We start from the raw sequence: 21,437 nt of genomic DNA, 5'->3' as shown, positions 1-21,437 counted from the left end.
CTTATGTCTAGTGCCAGCAGTGCTCCAGCTCTCACTCTGATCTTTAGCATGCATTTTGCTAGTGATAGTACATCAAATAATAAACCCTGTCAGTAAATAACAATTGCAAAATTGTCCTTCTGCAGGGAGTCACGTAAATTCCCTTTTTACTATATTCTTCAGTTTTGCAAAGTTTAAAATGTGGTATTTTATATCTTAAAAGGAACAAAATGTAAATATTAAATACTTTGAAAAATAAAACAGTATACCAAATAATATCTAACACTAAAGGCCAGCTCTGTGTTCCATCAAGATCTCTGTGACTGATGTGACATAAGACCATAAGACCATAAGAACAGCCATACTGAGTCAGACCAAAGGTCCATCCAGCCCAATATTCTGACTACCGACAATGACCAATGCCAGGTGCCCCAGAAGGAGTGAACCTAACAGGTAATGATCAAGTGATCTCTCTCCTGCCATCCATCTCCACCCTCTGACAAACAGAGGCTAGGGACACCATTCCTTACCCATCCTGGCTAATAGCCATTAATGGACTTAACCTCCATGAATGTATCTAGTTCTCTTTTAAATCCTGTTATAGTCCTAGCTTTCACAACCTCCTCAGGCAAGGAGTTCCACAGGTTGACTGTGTGCTGTGTGAAGAACTTTCTTTTATTTGTTTTAAACCTGCTGCCCATTAATTTCATTTAGTGATCCCTAGTTCTTATATTATGGGAACAAGTAAATAACTTTCCTTATTCACTTTCTCCACATCACTCATGATTTTATATACCTCTATCATATCCTGCCTTAGTTTCCTCTTTTCCAAGCTGAAAAGTCCTAGCCTCTTTAATCTCTCCTCATATGGGACCTGTTCCAAACCCCTAATCATTTTAGTTGCCCTTCTCTGAACCTTTTCTAATGCCAGTATATCTTTTTTGAGATGAGGAGACCACATCTGTATGCAGTATTCAAGATGTGGGCGTACCATGGATTTATATAAGGGCAATAAGATAGTCTCCGTCTTATTCTCTATCCTTTTTTTTTTTTTGACATCAACTGCTTAGGGCATGTTTGGTCTTTATATTAGTGGGGCTTAGCTAAGAGGGACTAGAAGTTGTGGAACTTAAACTACCACTCCTACCAATTAGCACTCTCACAGTGCCTTACTTTTGTCAGTGCTGCACAAAAATTAATCAATCAAATTAAATGAGCATTATGTTGACTACTTTTGCTAGAATGGCAAAGGGGGACATCCAGCATATTGCTAATGCGGCTGTAATTTTGTCAGAAGGATTTGTAGGTCACTTTTTAAAGCAGTTCTTCACACATGAAGTGCTAACCTGATGTCTGTGCACCGGATGTTTTGCATTGTAGCACTAAACTAAAAATTGATTTTAAAACATCATACACAAGTGCTGCAACCCCATACCTAAATGCTTTACTATTTATCATCTTGTGATAGACCCGAGGAAACAAAAACTGATCAATAATGGCATAGAGTCAAGATGACTCAGACGCTAAAAGTGTCATTGCAGGACTCCAATTTCAGGCTTTTGCAATACTATCACGCTAGCGCTGAGCATGAATTCACACCTCTCCCAATGCTCAGACATAAGGCTCGTGGCCAACACCGTCATCCATGAGGGTGGGCTCTCTGAAGGCAAGTGAAACACCACCACAGCCCCATTGCCTTTAAAGGTAAACATACACATCTTTTGCTTTGCCCGCCAGCTCTGACAGCAATAACTTCCAAAAATAAAAAATAGCTTTTGCAGACACATAAATCTTTTTTTTTCTGCTCAGCAGACTTTATGTAGCTCATAATAGACAGGGATATTCTAATAGAGTCTCCTCCCCCTGCTTTTGTGTCTCAGAGCCAGGCTTCAACATAGTTATTTAAAAAAAGATTCACACACCAGCTGAATATCTGATGAACTGGTCAGCAGGGTACAGAATCATGTTCCAAGGCCCTTCGCACCACTGCACAGGCTTAACTAGGAGCAAAGGGTCCTGTTTGCAACATTTCTGTTCAGTCAGTCAAATCCTGAAGTCCTAAGTTCACTCCCTGTGCAAACAAGGATGACTGTAAAGATTCGAGGATTTTGACCAAGATTCTTGGAAGGATCTAATGCAATATAAACACTTCCATACTGTTAATAGAAGAATTCCAGAGAATTGTGAAACTCCTCACAATGCAAAAAGGTTTATCAAAGCCTTTGGAGTTTGATCCCACACAAAAGAAAAAGGTAGACAAATATTTTTTCTGACAATTTCCAGGCTTTGTTAGGCAAAAGAGGAAGAAATTCAATGTTGAACTTTGAAAGAGGGTAGTAGAAAGGATTTTTTTAAGCCTACAAAGTAAAGTGACTGACAGTGTATTTTCCAAATCGCTTCCCCAGGCTCTTATTAAGAAATCCATAAATATGTCAATATGTGGAAGAGCACCTCAAGGTAAATGCATTATAGATTAAATCACATAGACATTTTCAAATAGCATTAAAAGTTGGCAGCCTGACTTAAATGCACAAAAGCAAGAATATTCAAAGTTAAGACTGAACTTCTGCCCTTCATCTCATCCTGTTGGAAGTACACTTGGTTGGCATATAGGAGAATTCTTGATTTGAAGTTCTCTCCTGGGTTTATTTTTCTCCTCATCTTTACATCTACTTCTATACTTTCAGTGGCATGTAAAAAAATCCCTTTTGCCTCATTGAAATGTGTCAACTAGATACAAAGAAACCAACAAATGTACACTGTTATGTAAAGGACAGATATACCTTGCAAGCAGTCGGGGCAGGGAGTCTTTAAAAAGTACTGAACCAGTAATTTATAGAGTATATCCCAAAGCACACAACGCTAACTTATCTCCTCCATATACACAGCTAAAAAATTAGAAGTTTTTAGAGCAAGTTCACGTGGAATTTTCACAATGAAGCCACATAGTTATTTAGCTCAGGTGTTTCTATAGATGTAATATGAGAAAATGAATGGTATTCATCAGTTCTGGCTTCCAACCAGAACAGTTCAGTGGTGCTATATGTACACTAGCCTGTAATATAAAATGTTATGCCTTCCTTCACACTTTCCCCTACACTTGGAATTTCCCATAATACAAGAACTAGGGATCACCAAATGAAATTAATAGGCAGCAGGTTTAAAACAAATAAATGGAAGTTCTTCTTCACGCAGGGCACAGTCAACTTGTGGAACTCCTTACCTGAGGAGGTTGTGAAGGCTAGGACTATAACAACTTTAAAAGGGAAATGGATAAATTCATAAGTCCATAAATGGCTATTAGCCAGGATGGGTAAGGAATGGTGTCCCTAGCCTCTGTTCGTCAGAGGATGGAGATGGATGGCAGGAGAGAGATCACTTGATCATTGCCTGTTAGGTTCACTCCCTCTGGGGCACCTGGCATTGGCCACTGTCGGTAGACAGATACTGGGCTAGATGGACCTTTGGTCTGACCCGGTACGGCCGTTCTTATGTTCTTATGACTCCACCATGGATGGGTAGGCTTCATGTATGTCAAGTGCCCTCCCTTCTCTTTCAGGAAACTTCTGAAAATCCACCTGCCTATGAAGCAATCTAGCTATATCAAATCTGTATGAACAGGCTTTATACCCACTACTCTGCCTGATTTGGAACAAGGACTTGAACCAGGGTCTCCTTTGCCCCAGGTGAGTGACCTTGGTTATTGGCTGTTCTTGGTGGTGATGGTGGTGGAGAGGGTCCCTTGGTTTCTCTTCCTTCCCCTCTTACACATACAGAAATTTCATTCTGGACCTGAAAAAACTTTTGTCAAAACTGATACATTACTTTGAAAAGTTTGTTTTGATTGATTGGCATTTTCTCACAAAAACCATTTGGTCAAAAAATTCCTGACCATCTCTATTCCCTTATACCTTTAGAGCCTGATTCAAAGCCCACTGAAGTTAATGGAAAAACTCTCATTGATTTCAGTGGGCTTTGGATCAGGCCCATAGATAGAAAGCACCTTGAACAGGAACACTATCAGTGGTTTGGTACAATTTACGTAGGGTAAATGTTTATGTAGGGCTCAGTCCCACAAGATACTGAGTACCCTCAACTCCCATTGACTCCAAATGGAACTGAGACCGCTCACTACCTGGCAGGATCAGGATTTTCACACATTGTAGAAATAAAAATAATTTAATAAAACATTACAAAAATTCCATTTACTTCAGAAAAATATGATGCATGCCCAAACCAACCTCAGCACTAAAAGAAAAGCTAAGCAGGGACTTAAAATTATTTTAAAATTATATAGTTTTTCTTTCTAGACCCACAAGCTCAATACCTGCTTGGACAATAGACTTCTCTTCTACTGTGATTTCTCAGAACTCTGCTGGAGCACAGACTCACCCTATCTGGGGTCAGGTAAGCGGTGGTTTTGGTATATATTTTCTCCAAAGTGTCTTTCTAGACATTACCACTTATCCTGTATGAGATTATGATGATGATAATTAATAATAAAATGGAAAAAGCTAATACAGTGGCCAAGAGGCTGTGACATGGTAGAACAAGTATGATAAAGTAAATAACTCACCAAAGTGCATGTGGTGGACATTGACGGAGGTTTATAAATGCTTTGGGTGCCTGATTTGCTATATCACTGCTGGTCAGATGCTGTGCTGAGGTGATGACAATCTGTTGAAGTGTGAATATTCCACTAGGATCACAATGGAATATGGCTGAACACTGGTACATTGGGCAGCACAAGAAGAATATTTTGTCTGATATACTTGTTATTTGTATATAAAGTAGCAAAGAAGCTGTTAAAAGATGCAGCGGCAAATTCCCTTTCCTTCACCCATGGAAAATTTGTTCTTCATTTTTCAGACCAAGCTCATTGCTAGATGAGACAGTAGTTGCTTTTTGTAGAAAATACTATTGTTAAGGCACAGACATAGTAGTCTTCATAAGATCAATAATATTTTTCCAGAATTTTTTAATAGACTGAATTGTTTCATTTTTATTTTACCCTGAAAAAAAACAAGTTCCCAAGAAACTACTGACACTGTAGATTTTTAAATTTTTGAGTATTTTTGCATCTTAAACCTGAAGGATCAATTTTCATAGAAAATAATTTGTTCCAGTTTAAGCCACTCTCTTTCAGTTCAAAAGATTTGAAATACTCACAAATCATGGAAATTGAGTCTTTGCTTAGAAACAGATGTGTCAAGAATTTATTACTATTAAATATATCAGGCAGATGTTTAGTGCTATGCGAGCGAGACATATTAATCTGATTTCACATTTTTTAAATAAACTAAGCAGTCCTAACTTTGTTCTCTATAACTGGAAGGCCTTTAGGTATCCAAGCCTGAAGACTTTATTCACACCAATACAGTAATTTAATAGCAGTTTAAATCTGGATTCACTCTGTTACACATTATTCACAATTTTAATCTACTTCACTATTAGGCTAATTGGCAAGATACAGATAAAACATATTATATTCTCACCTTTTCAACCCATCATCTTGTCATTGTTACTCTGGGGCCTGTATTTTGAACAGACAGGAATAGTACCCTGCACGCTGGTGTGTCTTGTGGTATTTCTAAAATTAAGTATGTAGTTGGGAGTTAAATTAAGGTCTGACCTCGTACAACTGTAACATAAGTAGACTCCACCCCACAGAAAAGTATTACACATGACTTCTCTAGAATCTTATCAAAAGTAACATGAGGTCTGACTGATATAATAAGATAATCTGTGCCTTGATTGGTTCAAACAGCTCTCGTTAAGAAAATAAATGATCTGCCAACTTAGACTCACTAGCTGTATTAAAAAAATTTAGTAACATATATACATAGAGTTAAAAAGAAATAAAACCAAGCAAGGTTTAGCTGTTGTACAAATATTTAGTCTTCTACGGTGACAGATCTTGTCACATCACTTTATGTCACAAAATAGCTCCCAATCTCTCACTATTCAAACTTTTGTAGACGTGGTGAGCCTGATGTGATGCCAAGATTTACAGATTCCATGATAGCGAGTCCTAGTCTTTGACAAGATTTTAATAATTTCCATTTTAACACAGAAGCTGGAGACGCAGCATCATACTCAATGTTGACAAGTCTGACCAAGAAGCTCTGAGTAATGCCATCAAGGACATTAGTATCTAGCAAGTTAAACCACAGCCACAGTGTGAGTGGCAAAATGGATTTTTTCTCCATTTAATTTATTTACCTACACAAACACAGCTCAGATGCAGAATGAGTTACATCCTGTTTTTTTTTTATTATCCATGTTTTTTTTATTATCCATGTAGTGAGTGAGGCACAAGTACCTAAACTAAACTCATCCCAGATTAGAGATGAGGACCACAAGCTTCCAGTATCTCTGCCTTTCCTTTAACCACTCTGATCAAATTAATTTTATTAGATTTTAAACTGAGGCTGAGACAAATTGTCATAGCTCCATTGCCCCATCTTCATATCTGTTTGTACGGTATAAAGCACAATGGGGTCCCCATTCTAAACAGGGACCCCAGGCACTACTGCACTATAGAAAAGTTCATAGAAGAAGCTAGAACATGAGATTCCTGGTTTTTCCTGTTGAAGTTTCTTAAACTAAACAGTTCCCATCTAGAAGCTAGGCCAGCTATCTTTCATGTAGTTGGGCAGCACTGCAAAATTATATTCAGATATACTATGAAAAATAGAGCGAAGCATAATGAATGGATGAAGTGAGTAGTGAGTTAGTGAAGTGAGTAGTGAGTTAGTTAAGTGAGGAAGCAAAGTTAGTTGTTTTTTCTTCGTCTGTCCTTACTAACCAAGTTTATAGTGGCATCTAATCCAGAAATAACTGATTTGAACTTGTTACCAACACTATTTACATCAAAATAATTGCTGCAGGGACACCTGCAATATCATTCTGGACTGCAAATCTTAAACAATTCTTTTCCATGTTCTCAGCAGTGTATTTTGATGTATTCCAAATATATGTAAATAATGCTTTGATTCATTAGCTAATATGATAACTATCAAACTGTAGGTGTCACTAAGTGCTTCCAAAAAACATATAAAACACTTTTCAGAGACATAAAATGTTATTAATGTCTCATCCTGCACAGAGAATGCACCTGCCATAAACACACATCCCTACCACCATCAAGGGCCTGATCCCGGAAAAGAAAACCACCCATTGGTTGCAAAGGCCTTTGGGTCAGGTCCTAAGAGCTAGGCTTGGACCTCACTGAAGTCAGTGGAAAAATGCTCATTGACTTCATTGGGACCAAGAATTGGTTCCATATATTCAGTCTTCACAACAGAGAAAGCTTGGAAGGCAGTTCTGGTGTTCACTAAAAATTACGTCTTGCATTGAAGGATGGCAGCGGGGAGGGGGGCTTAATTTTCCATGTTTGTTTCAGTGTTACAAAGGGTGGGTCTTGAAAATCACCAAAAATGTATTACATAAATTATGGACAGCCCCAGACTCCAGTGGCACATGTGAAGGAGCTGCCCAAGGGAAGAGCCCTCCACTGAGCGTCAACCGCTGACAGCCCTGGAAACACAGTACTAGATGTACTGGAGCATAAGCTTTCGTGGGTGAATCTGATATCATGCGTCTGACGAAGTGGGTATTCACACAGAAAAGCTTATGCTCCAATATGTCTGTTAGTCTATAAGGTGCCACAGGTCTCTTTGTCGTTTTTTAGAGGATCCAGACTAACACGGCTACCCCTCTGATACTTGACACAGTAGTGGATGTACTTCAGTAGGTACCGGTGACTGGTGGCAGGGAGACAGAGGACTGGCTGCTTACAGAACCACAGAATCACTTTTATCTGGGTGGCACTGAGATTGTCAGTGTAACTGGCACCCCGGAGATGGGTGCAAGTGGAGATCCCCAGGCTCTCCTGCAGTGTGTTCATGGGGCTGTGGGCGTGTCCGTGGTGCTGGGGGACGAGATTTCCCCATCACACGGCGTGTCAGGAGGGGCTGGGGGCCAAGATCCCCCGTCGTGTGGCACATCTGGGGCTGGCAGAAGCCGGCTCACTCCAGAGCCCCCAACAGGCCCCATTCTCGCTTCATGACACCTTGATAGTGTAATTTCGTGTGCGGGCGGTCAGCCCTCCTGCCGCTGTGACTCCCCCTCCACCCGCCAGAGGGCGCCAGACACAGGCGCAGCCCTGCACCAGCCGCTCATGGGCTCGCTCGCTGAGCTCAGGTAGCGCATGCTCATTTTGCTACCGACGCTCTTGCGCAGAGAGCATGCGCATTCCTCATGCTCTCCACTCCTCCATTCTCGCGCCCGCCCCGCTTAGAAACAGGACCTGCGAGTACCTTACCGCATACGCACGCGCACTCAGACACAGAACTCTCAGGCCCGGCCTCCTAGGCGCATGCGGCCTTCGTCTTCCACCGGCTTGTCCTCTAACCAACAGCCAAAGCCTCGCTGATATGACGAGGCGCATGCGCGTTTTTGCTCCGTCCTAGGCGGTTGGAGTCAGCGCCGTACTGCTTGCCCGCAGCCATGGCCGGGGCGCTGAAGAAGGTGAGGGCCGGGGTCAGGGGCTTCTCCTTCACCGCTAGCCGGGGTCCCTGAGGGGTCCCCTCCCGGGGCTGCTTGCCTCGGGCTCCCCGTCCCCCCCCGGGAAGGGCAGGCCTGGCGGCCGGCGGGCACTCACGGTGGGGAGCCTGGTAAACCCCCTGCTCCGCTTCAGATTACAGCCCAGGATCCTCGGGACGCGCCGAGCAGCCGGCGCTGGCAGGGGCCCTTCCCAGGGACCGTCCCTGACGCCGAGAGCCCCGCGGTGCTGGCTGCTCGTTTTGCTGTGGGGGCAGAGCAGAGCAACAGCCCGTGTGAAAGCCGGGGGGGAAACGCGTTAATTCTACTGACTGCGTAACGTGAGCGGCTCCCTCTTCTCGGCGTGTTTGTAGTGCCCCCATCGCTGCGCTGGCTGCGGCCCGGTCCGCGCTGCAGATCTACATCGGGATAACTAAGTTGCTTGGGCTGTGGATTTTGAGTGACATAGTTATGCTGATCTAACCCCCTATGTAGACAGCGGTATGGTGGCCGGAGAGCTTCTTCCATCGACATAGCTACCACCTCTTGGAGAGGTGGATTAAGGCTATGGCTACACTTGCAAATTTGCAGCGCTGCAGCAGGGTGTGAAAACACACCCTCTCCAGCGCTGCAAATTGCGGCTCCCAGCGCTGTACGTTATTCCCCACAGGGAGGTGGAGTACGGACAGCGCTGGGAGAGCTCTCTCCCAGCGCTGGCGCTTTGACTACACTTAGCGCTTCAAAGCACTGCCGCGGCAGCTCTTCGAAGTGCAAGTGTAGCCATAGCCCAAGTATGCAGACGGGAGAAGTGCAGTTGCAGTGCTGTAAGTAAGCCAAGTAAAGGGAGATGGAGGATCTTTGCCTCGAGCCCTCTGGATTTGTGTGATTTTTTTTTCTGACCCTTAACTCCAAATATTGTAATTCTCAATATATGTTTCAGTTCAGCTGACATTATGAGTCAATAGTGTGTATTACAGCAAGACTTGAAATAAATGCCTTGGCTTACTAAATGTGTTCTGTTTGTGCAGACTACTGGGCTCGTGGGACTAGCTGTATCTGAGACTCCTCACGAGGTAGGTTTCAAGTATATTTTAATATCTAATTGACATAGACTGCAAATCAGAGTATTCAGTTGTTTTGCTTGACTCCCCCCCTCAGGATAGGGGGGGAGGGACAAAGCGATAGCTCAGTGGTTTGAGCGTTTGTTCTGCTAAACCCAGGGTTGTGAGTTCAGTCCTTGAGGGGGGCCACCTAGGGATCTGGGACAAAATCAGTACTTGGTCCTGCTAGTGAAGATATTCAGTTTGATGGGGAATATTGGCTACAGCCTGGAAAGATTTACTTTTAAAACTAAAAATGGCAGTTCTTCTGCAGATATTTTTTGTTCTATAAATATAAAAAATTGACTTGGTAGTTGCTTCTTAGAAACAATTAATTTCCAAAATCACTTACAGTAAGGCTTTTTTCTGAGCAAACATGAAGTAGTAATAATTTTTCTCTGTAGAGCCCTAAAATGGTGAAAAGAACTCTAACTTATAAGATGGAATGCAACTATTTAGGTTTGGTTGTTTGTAAATTTAATTATTATTCCACATGCACAGATTTTCCCAGATGAAATAATATATTCTGCAGCCCCATACTAATGTTTCTGTAGAATGTAATACAGTCAAACCCTGCCATAATGCGCCCCGCCATAACGCGAAATCGCATATAATGCGATCGCAGGTTGGCTCCCCTTTAAGGTACAGTATAATACAATATGGTACTGTACCAATGGTCCTCAACACCATGGCAAGGGAGAGAAGCTGCAGCCCCGCACCTGCTGGTGACAGAGAAATCCGAGGCAGTTCTGTCTCCGGCAGGTGCAGGGCCATGGCTTCCCTCCCACTTCAAGAGGAGCCGCGGCTCCCTGCATGCCAGGGACAGAGAACTCCGGGGCTGCGGGCGCTGATGCTCTCTGTCCCCGGCAGGTGCGGGGCCGCAGCTTCCCTCCTGCTTCAAGAGGAGCCCGCGGCTCCCCGCCTGCCAGGGACAGAGAACTCCGGGGCTGCGGACGCCGGAGTTCTCTGTCTCCGGCAGGCGGGGAGCCGCAGCTCCTCTTGAAGCGGGAGGAAAGCCTCGGCCCCGCACCTGCCGGGGATAGAGAGCACCGGTGCCCGCAGCCCCGGAGTTCTCTGTCCCCGGCAGGCGGGAGGCCGCAGCTCCTCTCCCCTGCTGGACATTAGGCACCAAGGGGACTAAGCTTTGGGAAGCACCTGACTGATTTGAAACCCTGCTATACCGCGACCCCGCATTTAGCGCGATGGGATTTTTTGGATCCCAAAGGTCACTTTATAGCTGGGTTTCACTATACCTGATCTACGGGGCAGGAGCGGTGTCTAGATTGCACTCTTTGGAGCAGGGACCCATATTTTGTTAGGTGTGTATAGTGTTTAGTGCAGTGGGGCCTTGGCTCAAGACATGAGTTTGTAGGCACCACTGTAATACAAAGAATAAATCTCTTGATAATTCTCAGTGGCACTCCTAAGGAAGTAGTTTGCTAGTTCATCTAGGATAGAGGTTTCCAATGTGTGGGATGCACCCCCTGGGGGGATGTTGTGGCCTGGACCAGCCCCCACAGGGAGGGAGGAGGAGAGAGCAACACTCAGCTCTGCTCCTGCCCCCCAGCTGCCAGCTCTGCTCCTGGTCCCGCCCAGGCCCCCCAGCCTGCCCACATGGCCTTGGTTGCCCCCAGCCTTGGCTCCCTTACCCCTGTCTGCTTCCCCCGCTCCCAGAGCAGTGGCCTTGCTTCTGGCTGTGGGGGGAGAAAGCAGGCAAGGGAAAGAGGGGGTGCAAGGTAAAAGTTTGGGGGCCACTGGTCTAGGACATAAGATTTTCCACTAATACATTTGAAACGACTCTTAGATTGTTTAATATTACAGCAATCCCATATCTTTCTCTAAAACGTTGAAATTTTCAGACTATGCAATAATCCCACTAGGGAGAGATGATGCCAGTGCCACTGCTACTGTTGCTTGGAAAGAGTTAACAGGAGTATAAAACTCCTGCAGATAAAGAGCCATATCTACAGGGCTGTCTTATAACTTTTATGAGAGTAAATTTAGGGCTGCAATTAACCCCTCGGTCTTAACAGGGCTGTTTTCCTTCTCTTCTCCTGCTGTTGTCTGTATAATTCTGCTTCTGCTCCTTGCCCTTCCCACTCCTATTCCTTCCACTCAGAAGTTACCCTATTGGTTCCACTGCCCACCTTCTCCTACTACAACCCGATCTCATCTGTTTCCCAGCTGCTGTGAATTTTTTCCTAACCCCTGAAGTTTCTTAAAAACATGCTGAGGGTGTTCATTCAAATCCACAGACTTTTCTACGGATGAATGTAAATGAAATCCTAACGTCAGCGCCAGTAATAGGTGCCCTTTTTAATGGAATCGGGTGTGGCGGGGGGAGGTGGCAGTATCTTTGGTTTTGATTATTTGCTTTTTTTCCTTTTACATCCAATTAACATCTCTGAGATAGATTAAGGGCCAGATCTTGAGAACAGATTAAAACATTCACAGCACACTTCATGAGGAAAGTAGTAAACAAGATTAGCAAGGTAGTTTTATACTCTACAGATGAGTCCAAACTGGAACCGCGAATTGAAACACATCCTGGCCCAAACCCAGGTCAGAATTCTGCAGTCAGACCCAGCTACTTTATTGGTATAGCCAGTGTGAATTTGAATGCTGTAGTTCTCTATATTTTACTTTGTGGGCTTGTTGATTATTTAAATATTTCTGTTAACAGTCATTTACTATTTACACACTTCCACGTCTTCCAATCATTTCAGCACCTGAGAATACTGTATACAAAAATCCTCACTGCTCTGCAGAAGATCCCCAAAGATGCAGCATATAGGAAATACACTGAACAGATTGTAAATGAGCGGCTTAACATGGTAAAAACAGTAAGTATAGCACTACTTGTAAATATTTTATATACTAAATTTGTACAACAAAGACTAGTATTCTCAAAATCTCAGTTTATCTTCAAAGAACATATAGAAGTTATCTGTTTCAGAGAGATGATCAAGGTCACATACTCTTTCTGATTACATAAACTACTATTCTTTTGTGTATTTAACTAGAAAATAGCAATGGTGTCTCATCACTGATTTCTGCTAAAAATAGAAATAGAAAGTAATTATCTGAAGATTTGCAGAATAGCAGACTTCTGGGTATTTTATTTACACTCACTTATTCTTTTAGCTCTTGTCATTCAGCATTTTTTTTAAACAACCACTTTTCTATCGGGCAGGGTCAAATAGCTCATTCTAGTGTTGCATTCTTGCTTTTGTTTGACTACAGTGACTTATTGAATGGATGAGTATCTTATTTCTCCAGAAAGCTCTGATCACACTTTCTGTCCACAATCTGTGGTACAGCAGAATGCTATTTTTGCTTCTCTGTACATCTGAATTGCAATAAAATAACTTTTTTGGGGGTATTTCTCTTTATATTTTTAATGAGACATTGCTTATAGCAGGAAAGAACAGTACTGGAATCATGTATTCCTGCAGTGTAAAATAGGTCACCTTGAAGCTAACTCATTTGAGTGGTTACATTTAGGAAGAATTGGACACTGTGTGTGATCTATTTTAAGTTCTGTCTTTGAGTTCTGCTCTTGATATTTTAAAATAAAACTAAACATTTTTTATTTTACCTGAATTCACAGGAACCTAATGTGCAAAAACTAGAAGACAAAATGAAAAGTGGTCAGATAGAAGAAGTGATAATACAGGTAAAGTTTGATACTGTTTAAAAATGCCTTGCTGAAGAGCAACAACTAGATAGGAGTGCTTTCTTTCTCTTCTGTGAAAACAGAAATGACAAGTATTAAGAGTGTATTAAATATAGACTAGCAGCATGCCTTTTGAAGCTGTAAGAATACAGACACACACAAATTCCCCCAGGAATACAGAGTTAAAGAAAACCCTGTTTCTCTGCCCCCTCCAGCTGGGGGGCCAGAGACTCATGCTCCCTACCCCCCAGAGCCCAGCCATGGCTCTCTCCCAGCCCAGACACTTGTGCCCCTTCCTCCCCCAGAGCCAGCTGTGGGGTGCCCCCAGCCCAGAAACGCCCAGAGCCCAGCTGCAGAGCTCCCTCCTGTCCAGACACTCATACACTGTGGGGCCCCCCTAGTCCAGACACCTGCATCCCTTCCCCTCCAGAGCCCAGCTGCAGGCCCCCCCCAGCCTAGACACCCACACAACCTAACCCCCAGAGCCCAGGGAGCCAGAGGGAGAAACAGCCTGATGTTGGGTCTTGGGCTTGTGTGGAGTTTCCTGCATGCCACCTCCTTCCTTCAGCACATGCTGGGAACTGCAGCTACCAGGAACCCTCCAGCTCCTCCTCCCTCCCCACCGCAGCAGTGTCTTCTACTTGCAACAGTTCTGCAGCCTATTTCTGCGGTGAGGGAAAAAGGAAATTCAACACTCAAATGTTAATTTCAGCACAAATTCTGCATGCGCAGTGGCACAGAATTTCCCCAGGATTATCTGTCCTACCCACATACAAACCCTAAGAGGGATCCAAGCTTGGCTTAGAGGAACAATGTTAGTGCTCAAGTATTCCTGTGGACCAAAGAGGAGAAGTGTATTGCTTGAACAACCTTTCCTGCTTGTTAAGTTCTCAGACTGCATGACCATGATATGGGAGGGAGAGAAGGCAGGAAGGTGGGTGGTTTAAAAAGAGGTGTCGGGCATTCTTTGCTCCGCAGTTAGGAAGCACTGGGGTTGGGAGTACGGAATCTTTGCTAGCTCCCTCTCGTATGGGTGCCAGTCAGACAGGAGAGGTGACAGAGCAGCCCTTGGAGCCTGGAGTTTCTCTGTGAATTGTTTCCCCCCACAGATGTGGATTGAGTTGCTCTGTTGGTTACATAGAGCTAAGACCATTTCTGCCCTTGGAATGGTCTTGAACTCCTTTTAGGCGACCTCACTCTCAGTTTGGGAACCAATATGGTGCAGTGTCACTTGGAGTGGGTGTTGAGTAATCTGATCTTGGGTTGGCAGGGTAAAGGTATGTTTGTAATGAATGATCTCATTTATGCTATTTGGGGTTATATAACATAATTCTACAATTTGTTTGAATTTAGTTATAAATAGGCCTTAATTCAACATCTGATTAATCTCCTTTTACAATTGGATTGTAAATTCTTCAGGGCAGAGGAATCTTTTCGTTATGTTTGTATAGCACCTAGTATCTTGGAGCCTCTAGGAATTATTGCAATACACATAAGAATTTACATTTTCTGCTTGCCTTTAAGAGAAGTTGGGTTGCTGCTATTCTGTTTTTATTCAGAGTTTTTTCTCACTCATGTTCAACTAATCAGATAATTAATCTGCAAACTTCTAGCTTTTTAAAGTAGAGGTTATGTCACAAATAGAGAATTCTTGTAAGAACATACCGCTCGTGACATAACTGTAGCTATAGGTAGGGCCCTACCAAATTCACGGCCATGCAAAACACGTCACAGACCGTGAAATCTGGTCATCTTGTGCGCTTTTCCCCTATACTATATAGATTTTACGGGGAGACCAGTGTTTCTCAAATTGGGGTCGTGACCCAAAAAGGGGTTGTGGGGGGAGGGGGAGTTGCAAGATTATTTTGCGGGGGTCACAGTATTGCCATCCTTACTTCTATGCTGCCTTCAGAGCTGGGCGGCCAGAGGGTGGTGGCTGTTGGCTGGGCACACATCTCTGAAGACAGTGCCCTGCCAGTAGCAGCACAGTAGTAAGAGTGGCAATACCATACCATGCTATCCTTAACTTCTGCACTGCTAGTGGCAGCGGCTCTGCCTTCAGAGCTGGGCTCCCAGCCAGCAGGCACTGCTCTCTGGCTGCCCAGCTCTGAAGGCAGTAGTAAGTGTAGAAGTACCGCAACCCCTCTGCGATAACCTTGTGACTCCCCCCACAACTCCTTTTGGGTCAGGACGCCTACAATTGCAACACTGTGAAATTTCAGATTTAAATGGCTGAAATAATGAAATTTACAACTTTTAAAATCCTATGACTTTGAAATTGACCAAAATGGACCATGAACTTGGTATGGCCCTAGCGGTAGGGCAGTTAGAAATGCAAATTTCTGCATTTTCTTAATTTACTGCAGTGCCATTCTACTTACTCTTGTAAATTTGAACTCTATCATAATTACAGTGGGCTTCATGGACTGTTTAGACATGTTTCAGAGTAGCAGCCGTGTTAGTCTGTATCTGCAAAAAGAACAGGAGTACTTGTGGCACCTTAGAGACTAACAAATTTATTTCAACATCAGACATGAGAGAATATATTTTATAGCTTTGCTTTGAGATCCATTGGCCCAATGACTGAATTGCTTGCCAAGCACTCTAGATGGAACTTTGGTATCCAAAGAGCTTGTAAATTCATAAAATATGTTATCTAATTATAGATGTTAGACTTAGATTAATATTTCAGAATATAATTAAAATTAAAAATCTCTTGTATATTTTTATCAACAGGCTGAAAGTGAGCTCTTTCTGGCAAGAAAAATGGCACAGTGGAAACCATGGGAGCCTTTAGTTGAAGAACCTCCTACTGACCAATGGCGATGGCCAATATAATAGTCAGCATTATTTCAGTAACTACTTGAGAATCGAAAAAAACACTTTATTAAATATTAGTATCATGTTACTGAAAATTGTTTGTCTTTAAATTAAAGAAAATAGCTTTTTGTATATGATTTGTTTTGCCTCTATTTACATTTAGCAGATGTAAAGGTCCAGTCTGACTTTCTTGCAACAATGCTTTACTAAAACTTTGTTAAGCTATTGGCCAATCTGATTATTTTCTTTCCTAGCTCGTTGATTTAACAATATATTTAAGTAGAAACATAAACTTTCTTCTGTGTAATTCCCCTTCTTTTCTTGTCTGATCCACTTCTTGACATTTTATCAACATGGAAGCAATTTTCATGTCTCAGACTCTGGATTGTGGCTACACTGAACTGGCTAAGGCAAGAAGAGGAAGGGGTGAACTGCATTTTATACAAATGCTTGATGATCAGCTGTGGTGAGATAAATACAGATAAAACTGTGTGTCCGTTTGATACTTTTGATTAAATTGGTACGTTTGTAAAGTTTTGGAAGTCACTCTGGGGAAAAAGGAAATAATAAAAAACAAGTCTGCAACCAAAATTATTTAACTAATGGAGGCAAAAAGTACAAAACTTAAAGTTCCGCTACCCTTCCACACGTGAATTTTGTTTGATAGTGTGCTGGTAATTTTTAAGGATTTGAGAATCACTGAGGATAATCCTAAGAGTGTACAAATGCATCTGTAACTCAGCTCATGCTGTGTTGATGTGAACTGGCATATAGCCTTCAGATAAAAGAACTTGACATTCATAATTGATAGTTTGGGCCACATTGTTTTCCTATTTACTTAAATGGGAATAGAGTAAGACCATTGGTGAAGAAAATATTTCAATGTGCTTAATAAACCTGTAGAGTTCAACATTGAAAAGCATAACAGAAATCACAGGGATCAGAGCTGAGGCTATTTTTATTTATTCTTTCAGTACCATGATCCAAGTAATGCTTTCAAGTTTGCAAGTGACATATAGCCTCTGAGGAACAGTATGTGAGCTAACAATGCAGTTTTATACAGAAGAACTCACAGTGAGCATTAAAGATTTAGATTAATAGACTGCCAGTACAGTCATATATAAAACAGCTAGTTTTGGAGAGGCTATTTCCTTAACTAAAAACGGTTGCATTTAGAGACATGGATAATGTTGCAGGAGAACTCTAATATGCAGTTCATCGTGCAGGTACCATGAAGTTAGCAAGCAGACTACAACTAAGATCCTAAAATGTTGGGTAGTTACGTGGAACTTACTTCACGTTACTTGTATATACTAAGGCAGTTGACCTCTTGTGGGTTATAATTAACAAGCCTAAAGAAAGTCAGTGATAGAGGCATTTTCAGCTTAGGATATGGCAAAGCTAGAACTCTGTACACAGTATGCATGTTTCATTTGCTAAGCCCACTTGATTAAACTGTTCTTCCCAAATGCACCACTCCCCACACTTGTTTTGCAAAGGCTATTTGTTTTATTCCCATTGGAAAAAAATACATAAACTGAGACGTTTTAGCACTGCTATATATAGAAGAGTATTATTACAAAGGGTTGGAATCCCTGCTATGAAAATTGATTATGTATAATGCTTTTAGACTTGAATACTAAAGTAAGGGATTGTCTATATGGCTATCTAGTACACATGTGCACTGTAATATTTTCAATACAAGTATTTTCAGGTAAGGAGTAGCCAACTGCATATGTGAAATATTTCATGTACTCTTTTAAGCAAATTATCAGATTATACCCGTAAACTGACATGGATTGGGACCCTGCTTTGAGTTGATACCCATACAAAAATAAGAGCTCCAGAATGTTGAGATTCCAGGTTGTGGCTGAGGAGATAAAAGTATTGGGCAACACCAAATAAACAGTTATGTGCATTTTCAACATGAGATGTAAAACATCTTTTCCATACAAAATTTCAACAACTTTTAAATGAAAAGAGTCTAAGTCTTTATCTTTTTGTGACTAAAGAATAGCTATTCATACTTCAGGCAGGATTTGATTTGATTTGAATCAAACCTGTGTAAATATATCAAAGTGTTTTGACCTATAAACCTGTGAGGAAACAAAGGAAAATGGGGCTTCAGCTACTGAGTGGTATTTTCAGTAACAAAACTGTACAACCGTTCTGTACTGTAATTGGATTTGATATTCAGGAGGTAATTGTAAATATATATTTTGGATATTCAAAATGTATTAATGGTTGGATATGGACTCAACTTTTAGGAGTTTAATATCATACATCGTTCATAGTGGTGGACTTTTCCTTATGAATTTTCACATAAGTAGTTTGATTTAACCTATGCTTTTTTTGTTATGAGGAACTAATGAGATCCAAATACCTAATATACAGGCAAGAGCAAGCTTAAAGTTGTATACATTTAGGATACTGGAGAAATGGTAAGGAGAAGATCGTTGGGGAGAGTATACAGGAAAAGTAACTAACTAGACTTGTAGTAGTATCATCCCACTATGTTTTGCTTTGTATATTTTTAAATGTTTAACATATCTGTTAGATAATATCTGCATATTATGTGGGGTGGGGGTGTGTTCCTATCTTTACAGCACCAAGCATGTATTTGGGAAAGTACTGTAATACAGAACAAAATATATATTAATTTACTACATTTGTAGAATTTCTAAATATTTCTAAAACTATATTTATTGAATGGACAGAGCTGTTACAGTAGCTGACCAGTTGATGTTTTCAGGACAAAATTGCTAGTTTATATTTTGTAAATATCTGAATGTTTACATTTTGAATAATGAAATTCTAAAATATTCATTTTAAAAGATTATTGCCAAGTTAAAGTATCTTTTGGTTATGTTAATGAGAGGTTTTTAATAGACTCTTCCAATTTTAATTGGTTCCATAGTTTAGCTGGATTTGTTTATTTGTAGTATTGCTAGTGATCCACAATAAGATTTTTTTTTTTTTTTTAAATGGTAAGGGCTAGTATCTTCCAAGATAAAGCCACTAGATGGCATTCCACATGAGGACTGCAGTTAGGTAAAAAAATGCAATTTTGTTAGATGATAAATGATTATAAGCTGAATGAGGGTGAGCAATGTCAGATGATGAAAGAGGAATTAAAATAAATGGTTTTAGATAATGGGTACTGAGCTGATGTGAGATGAAGATATGCAAATTAGTATGAATTATGATATTGCATTTAGTAGTTTTCCCATACACATAAAAAAAAAACTTTTCTTATCACGTCTCCAAAGTGCAGTAGCAACTGAAACACAAAGGAAAAAGTCTTGCACCAACTCTGCTGAAAACAAGAAAAGGGATGTAGTAGTTAAGTAGAAGTATGTGTTGTCTTCAAAACTGTCTTCCAGTCCTTCACGCACACAAGGTATGTCTGCACTAGTGTTTTTGGCTTTGGTTAATTGGCAGATTACCTCAAGGTGGCTAACACATTTTGTAAAGTTAGCTGTGTTAGTCCTAGGACATGACACAAGGTGGTGAGGTACTATCAGTTATTGGACCAATTTCTGTTGGTGGAAGAGACAAGCTTTTGAACTTCATAGAGCTTCTTTCAAGCTTCTTCAGCTTGTCTCTTCCACCAACAGAAGTTGGTCCAGTAAAAGATTACCTCACCCACAGTTCCAGGCTACAATAATTTCTAGTTTTTGATTAAAATGGTATACTTTTAAAGTTTTGGAAATCACTCTGGAACAAACAATTGGCGAGTGTCTAGACTAGCCTGTACAAATACGTTAATTACCTGGAGTTAGCTGGGAATAAATTAATTAGTGGGTTGGTTGGTTTGTTTGTTTTTTTAAACACTTTAGGGAAAACAACCCTACAATTTGCGAACACGGGTTTTCCTGCTTTTTTTCCCTAAACTGTTACTACAAGTTGAGAACCCATTATGGCTTATTCCTATATTAAACCACATAATGAAAATAATTGCAAGGGGTTTAATTATCTCGGGCTGTATCTACACTATGGAGATTGTGCTGGCTGTACTGTTGATATTAACTCTTTCCATCGGTGCACGTTTTCTGTTGGTGTAGGAATGCCACCTCCCTGAATGAAGTTAGATATGGTGACGGAAGCATTTTTCCATTGACAGTGCTCAGTGTAGATGCAGCTAGGTTGGCATAGTTATGTCAGCTGGGTGTGGGTTCCCCGCATTCCCTGCCCTGACTGATGTGGTTATGGTGGTAGACCAAGCCGCAGAAAACAGCAAGTAAATCATATGTGCTCTGCATGATAAGACTGAAAATGTAACTGATTTTATGTTGTGGATTCAACATTAAATACCAATTGCTGGTAATAAAGTGGGGACAAGTAATGAATTAGAGCTCTATGATGAATTAGTGTGTGCTATTTTTTTTTAAAAGTGTCCATTTTCATTTCACTCTTTATGCTATCCAGCAAAAAATGCATCCTTGCAGAAAAGGGAAGTGTAGCGATTTTTTTACTTTACATACTAACTCACTAAAATAAATGTATATATTTGGTATTTAAATCAAAATCACTGCAGTAACCAGCAAAGTACACACACATTTTACAGAGGAGTTAATTTGTCAGATGTAATATTGTACATCTATCTAAATTAAAAGTAATTCATTCTAAGACAAATGTGCTAGCAGAGCATATTTTAAAGAGATTGATTATTTTGGCAATCTGTTAGCACTTGATTGTCTCCTATTAATCATGCTGGAAATATGTAATAAAAGAAAACATTATAATTATCTGATGTAGTACAGTATGGCAACTCAGAGCAAATTTTAAAGTTAAGAAACCTCACCTCTTTAAAACACTTTGAATTTACATATTGACTTTCATCAGAAAATCTCAAAGTATTGTGTAGGATGGGACTTAATGCAAGAGTTCAGAGTTTATTAGACCACACAATGTACATATTCCCATGTAACGGCAACTGTGAGTGAGGTCTCCATTGCTATTACCTGATCTGTTCGGGGTAGCTATGCTCTGAATGTGACCTACGTTTTTTTGTTGTTGGCTGCAGGAACTCTCCAGGGTTTGTGTATTTAAAAAAAAAAAAAAAGACAATTGAGTGCTAACATCTACAAAACATACAGCAATTTTTTTCTTTATATACAAGTGAACAACTGTTTCCCTGTCCCAAAGAGCTTGCAGCCTAAGCTAAAACATATAAAACACTTTGGGGAAGGTGGGGGAGGAGAAACAGTGGACAAGAGTTGGAGAAGGAAATGAAAAGCTTGTTAAGCCCATCATTTAGACAGCAGGGAGCCAAACACAATGAGACAGATGGGAACTAAGTTTTTGTAGGGTTTTGA

At 41.1% G+C, this 21,437-nt stretch overlaps 2 protein-coding genes across 11 annotated transcripts in view; one reads left to right on the top strand and one right to left on the bottom strand.

The window, feature by feature from the left end:
* The window catches only part of ASB15 (ankyrin repeat and SOCS box containing 15), a 39,527-nt gene extending 30,698 nt beyond the window's left edge, over nt 1-8,829 (bottom strand). For 3 of the 10 annotated variants that reach the window (XM_039510555.1, XM_039510634.1, XM_039510563.1), the window contains exon 1: nt 8,306-8,463. In XM_039510555.1, the coding sequence (XP_039366489.1) occupies nt 8,306-8,431 (126 nt within the window). In that variant the 5' untranslated portion in view covers nt 8,432-8,463. Of the gene's footprint in view, nt 1-4,306; nt 4,397-4,555; nt 4,708-5,474; nt 5,570-8,305; nt 8,464-8,644 lie in introns of those variants that run through there. The other 7 variants (XM_039510589.1, XM_039510572.1, XM_039510581.1 and 4 more) reach the window with 7 other exon arrangements.
* Nucleotides 8,373-20,473, top strand: NDUFA5 (NADH:ubiquinone oxidoreductase subunit A5). The gene is made up of 5 exons (XM_039510666.1): nt 8,373-8,511; nt 9,552-9,596; nt 12,350-12,466; nt 13,234-13,299; nt 16,036-20,473. Exons 1-5 carry the CDS (start codon nt 8,491-8,493, stop codon nt 16,135-16,137), a joined length of 351 nt encoding a protein of 116 aa, XP_039366600.1. The 5' UTR covers nt 8,373-8,490; the 3' UTR covers nt 16,138-20,473.
* The last annotated feature ends 964 nt before the right edge of the window (nt 20,474-21,437 follow it).

The sequence above is a fragment of the Mauremys reevesii genome, linkage group 1 (assembly GCF_016161935.1).
Source record: "Mauremys reevesii isolate NIE-2019 linkage group 1, ASM1616193v1, whole genome shotgun sequence".
NCBI lineage: Eukaryota > Metazoa > Chordata > Testudines > Geoemydidae > Mauremys > Mauremys reevesii.
Note: the sequence above shows the minus strand (reverse complement) of the source record. Positions and strands in the feature narration are given on the sequence as shown.

What these genes read in the sequence shown, in the direction of transcription:
- NDUFA5 (XM_039510666.1), top strand. Translation starts at nt 8,491, where the DNA reads ATGGCCGGGGCGCTGAAGAAG. An exon ending in TATCTGAGACTCCTCACGAG is followed by an intron (nt 9,597 to 12,349) that starts GTAGGTTTCAAG and finishes CAATCATTTCAG; the next exon opens with CACCTGAGAATACTGTATAC. An exon ending in GGCTTAACATGGTAAAAACA is followed by an intron (nt 12,467 to 13,233) that starts GTAAGTATAGCA and finishes CTGAATTCACAG; the next exon opens with GAACCTAATGTGCAAAAACT.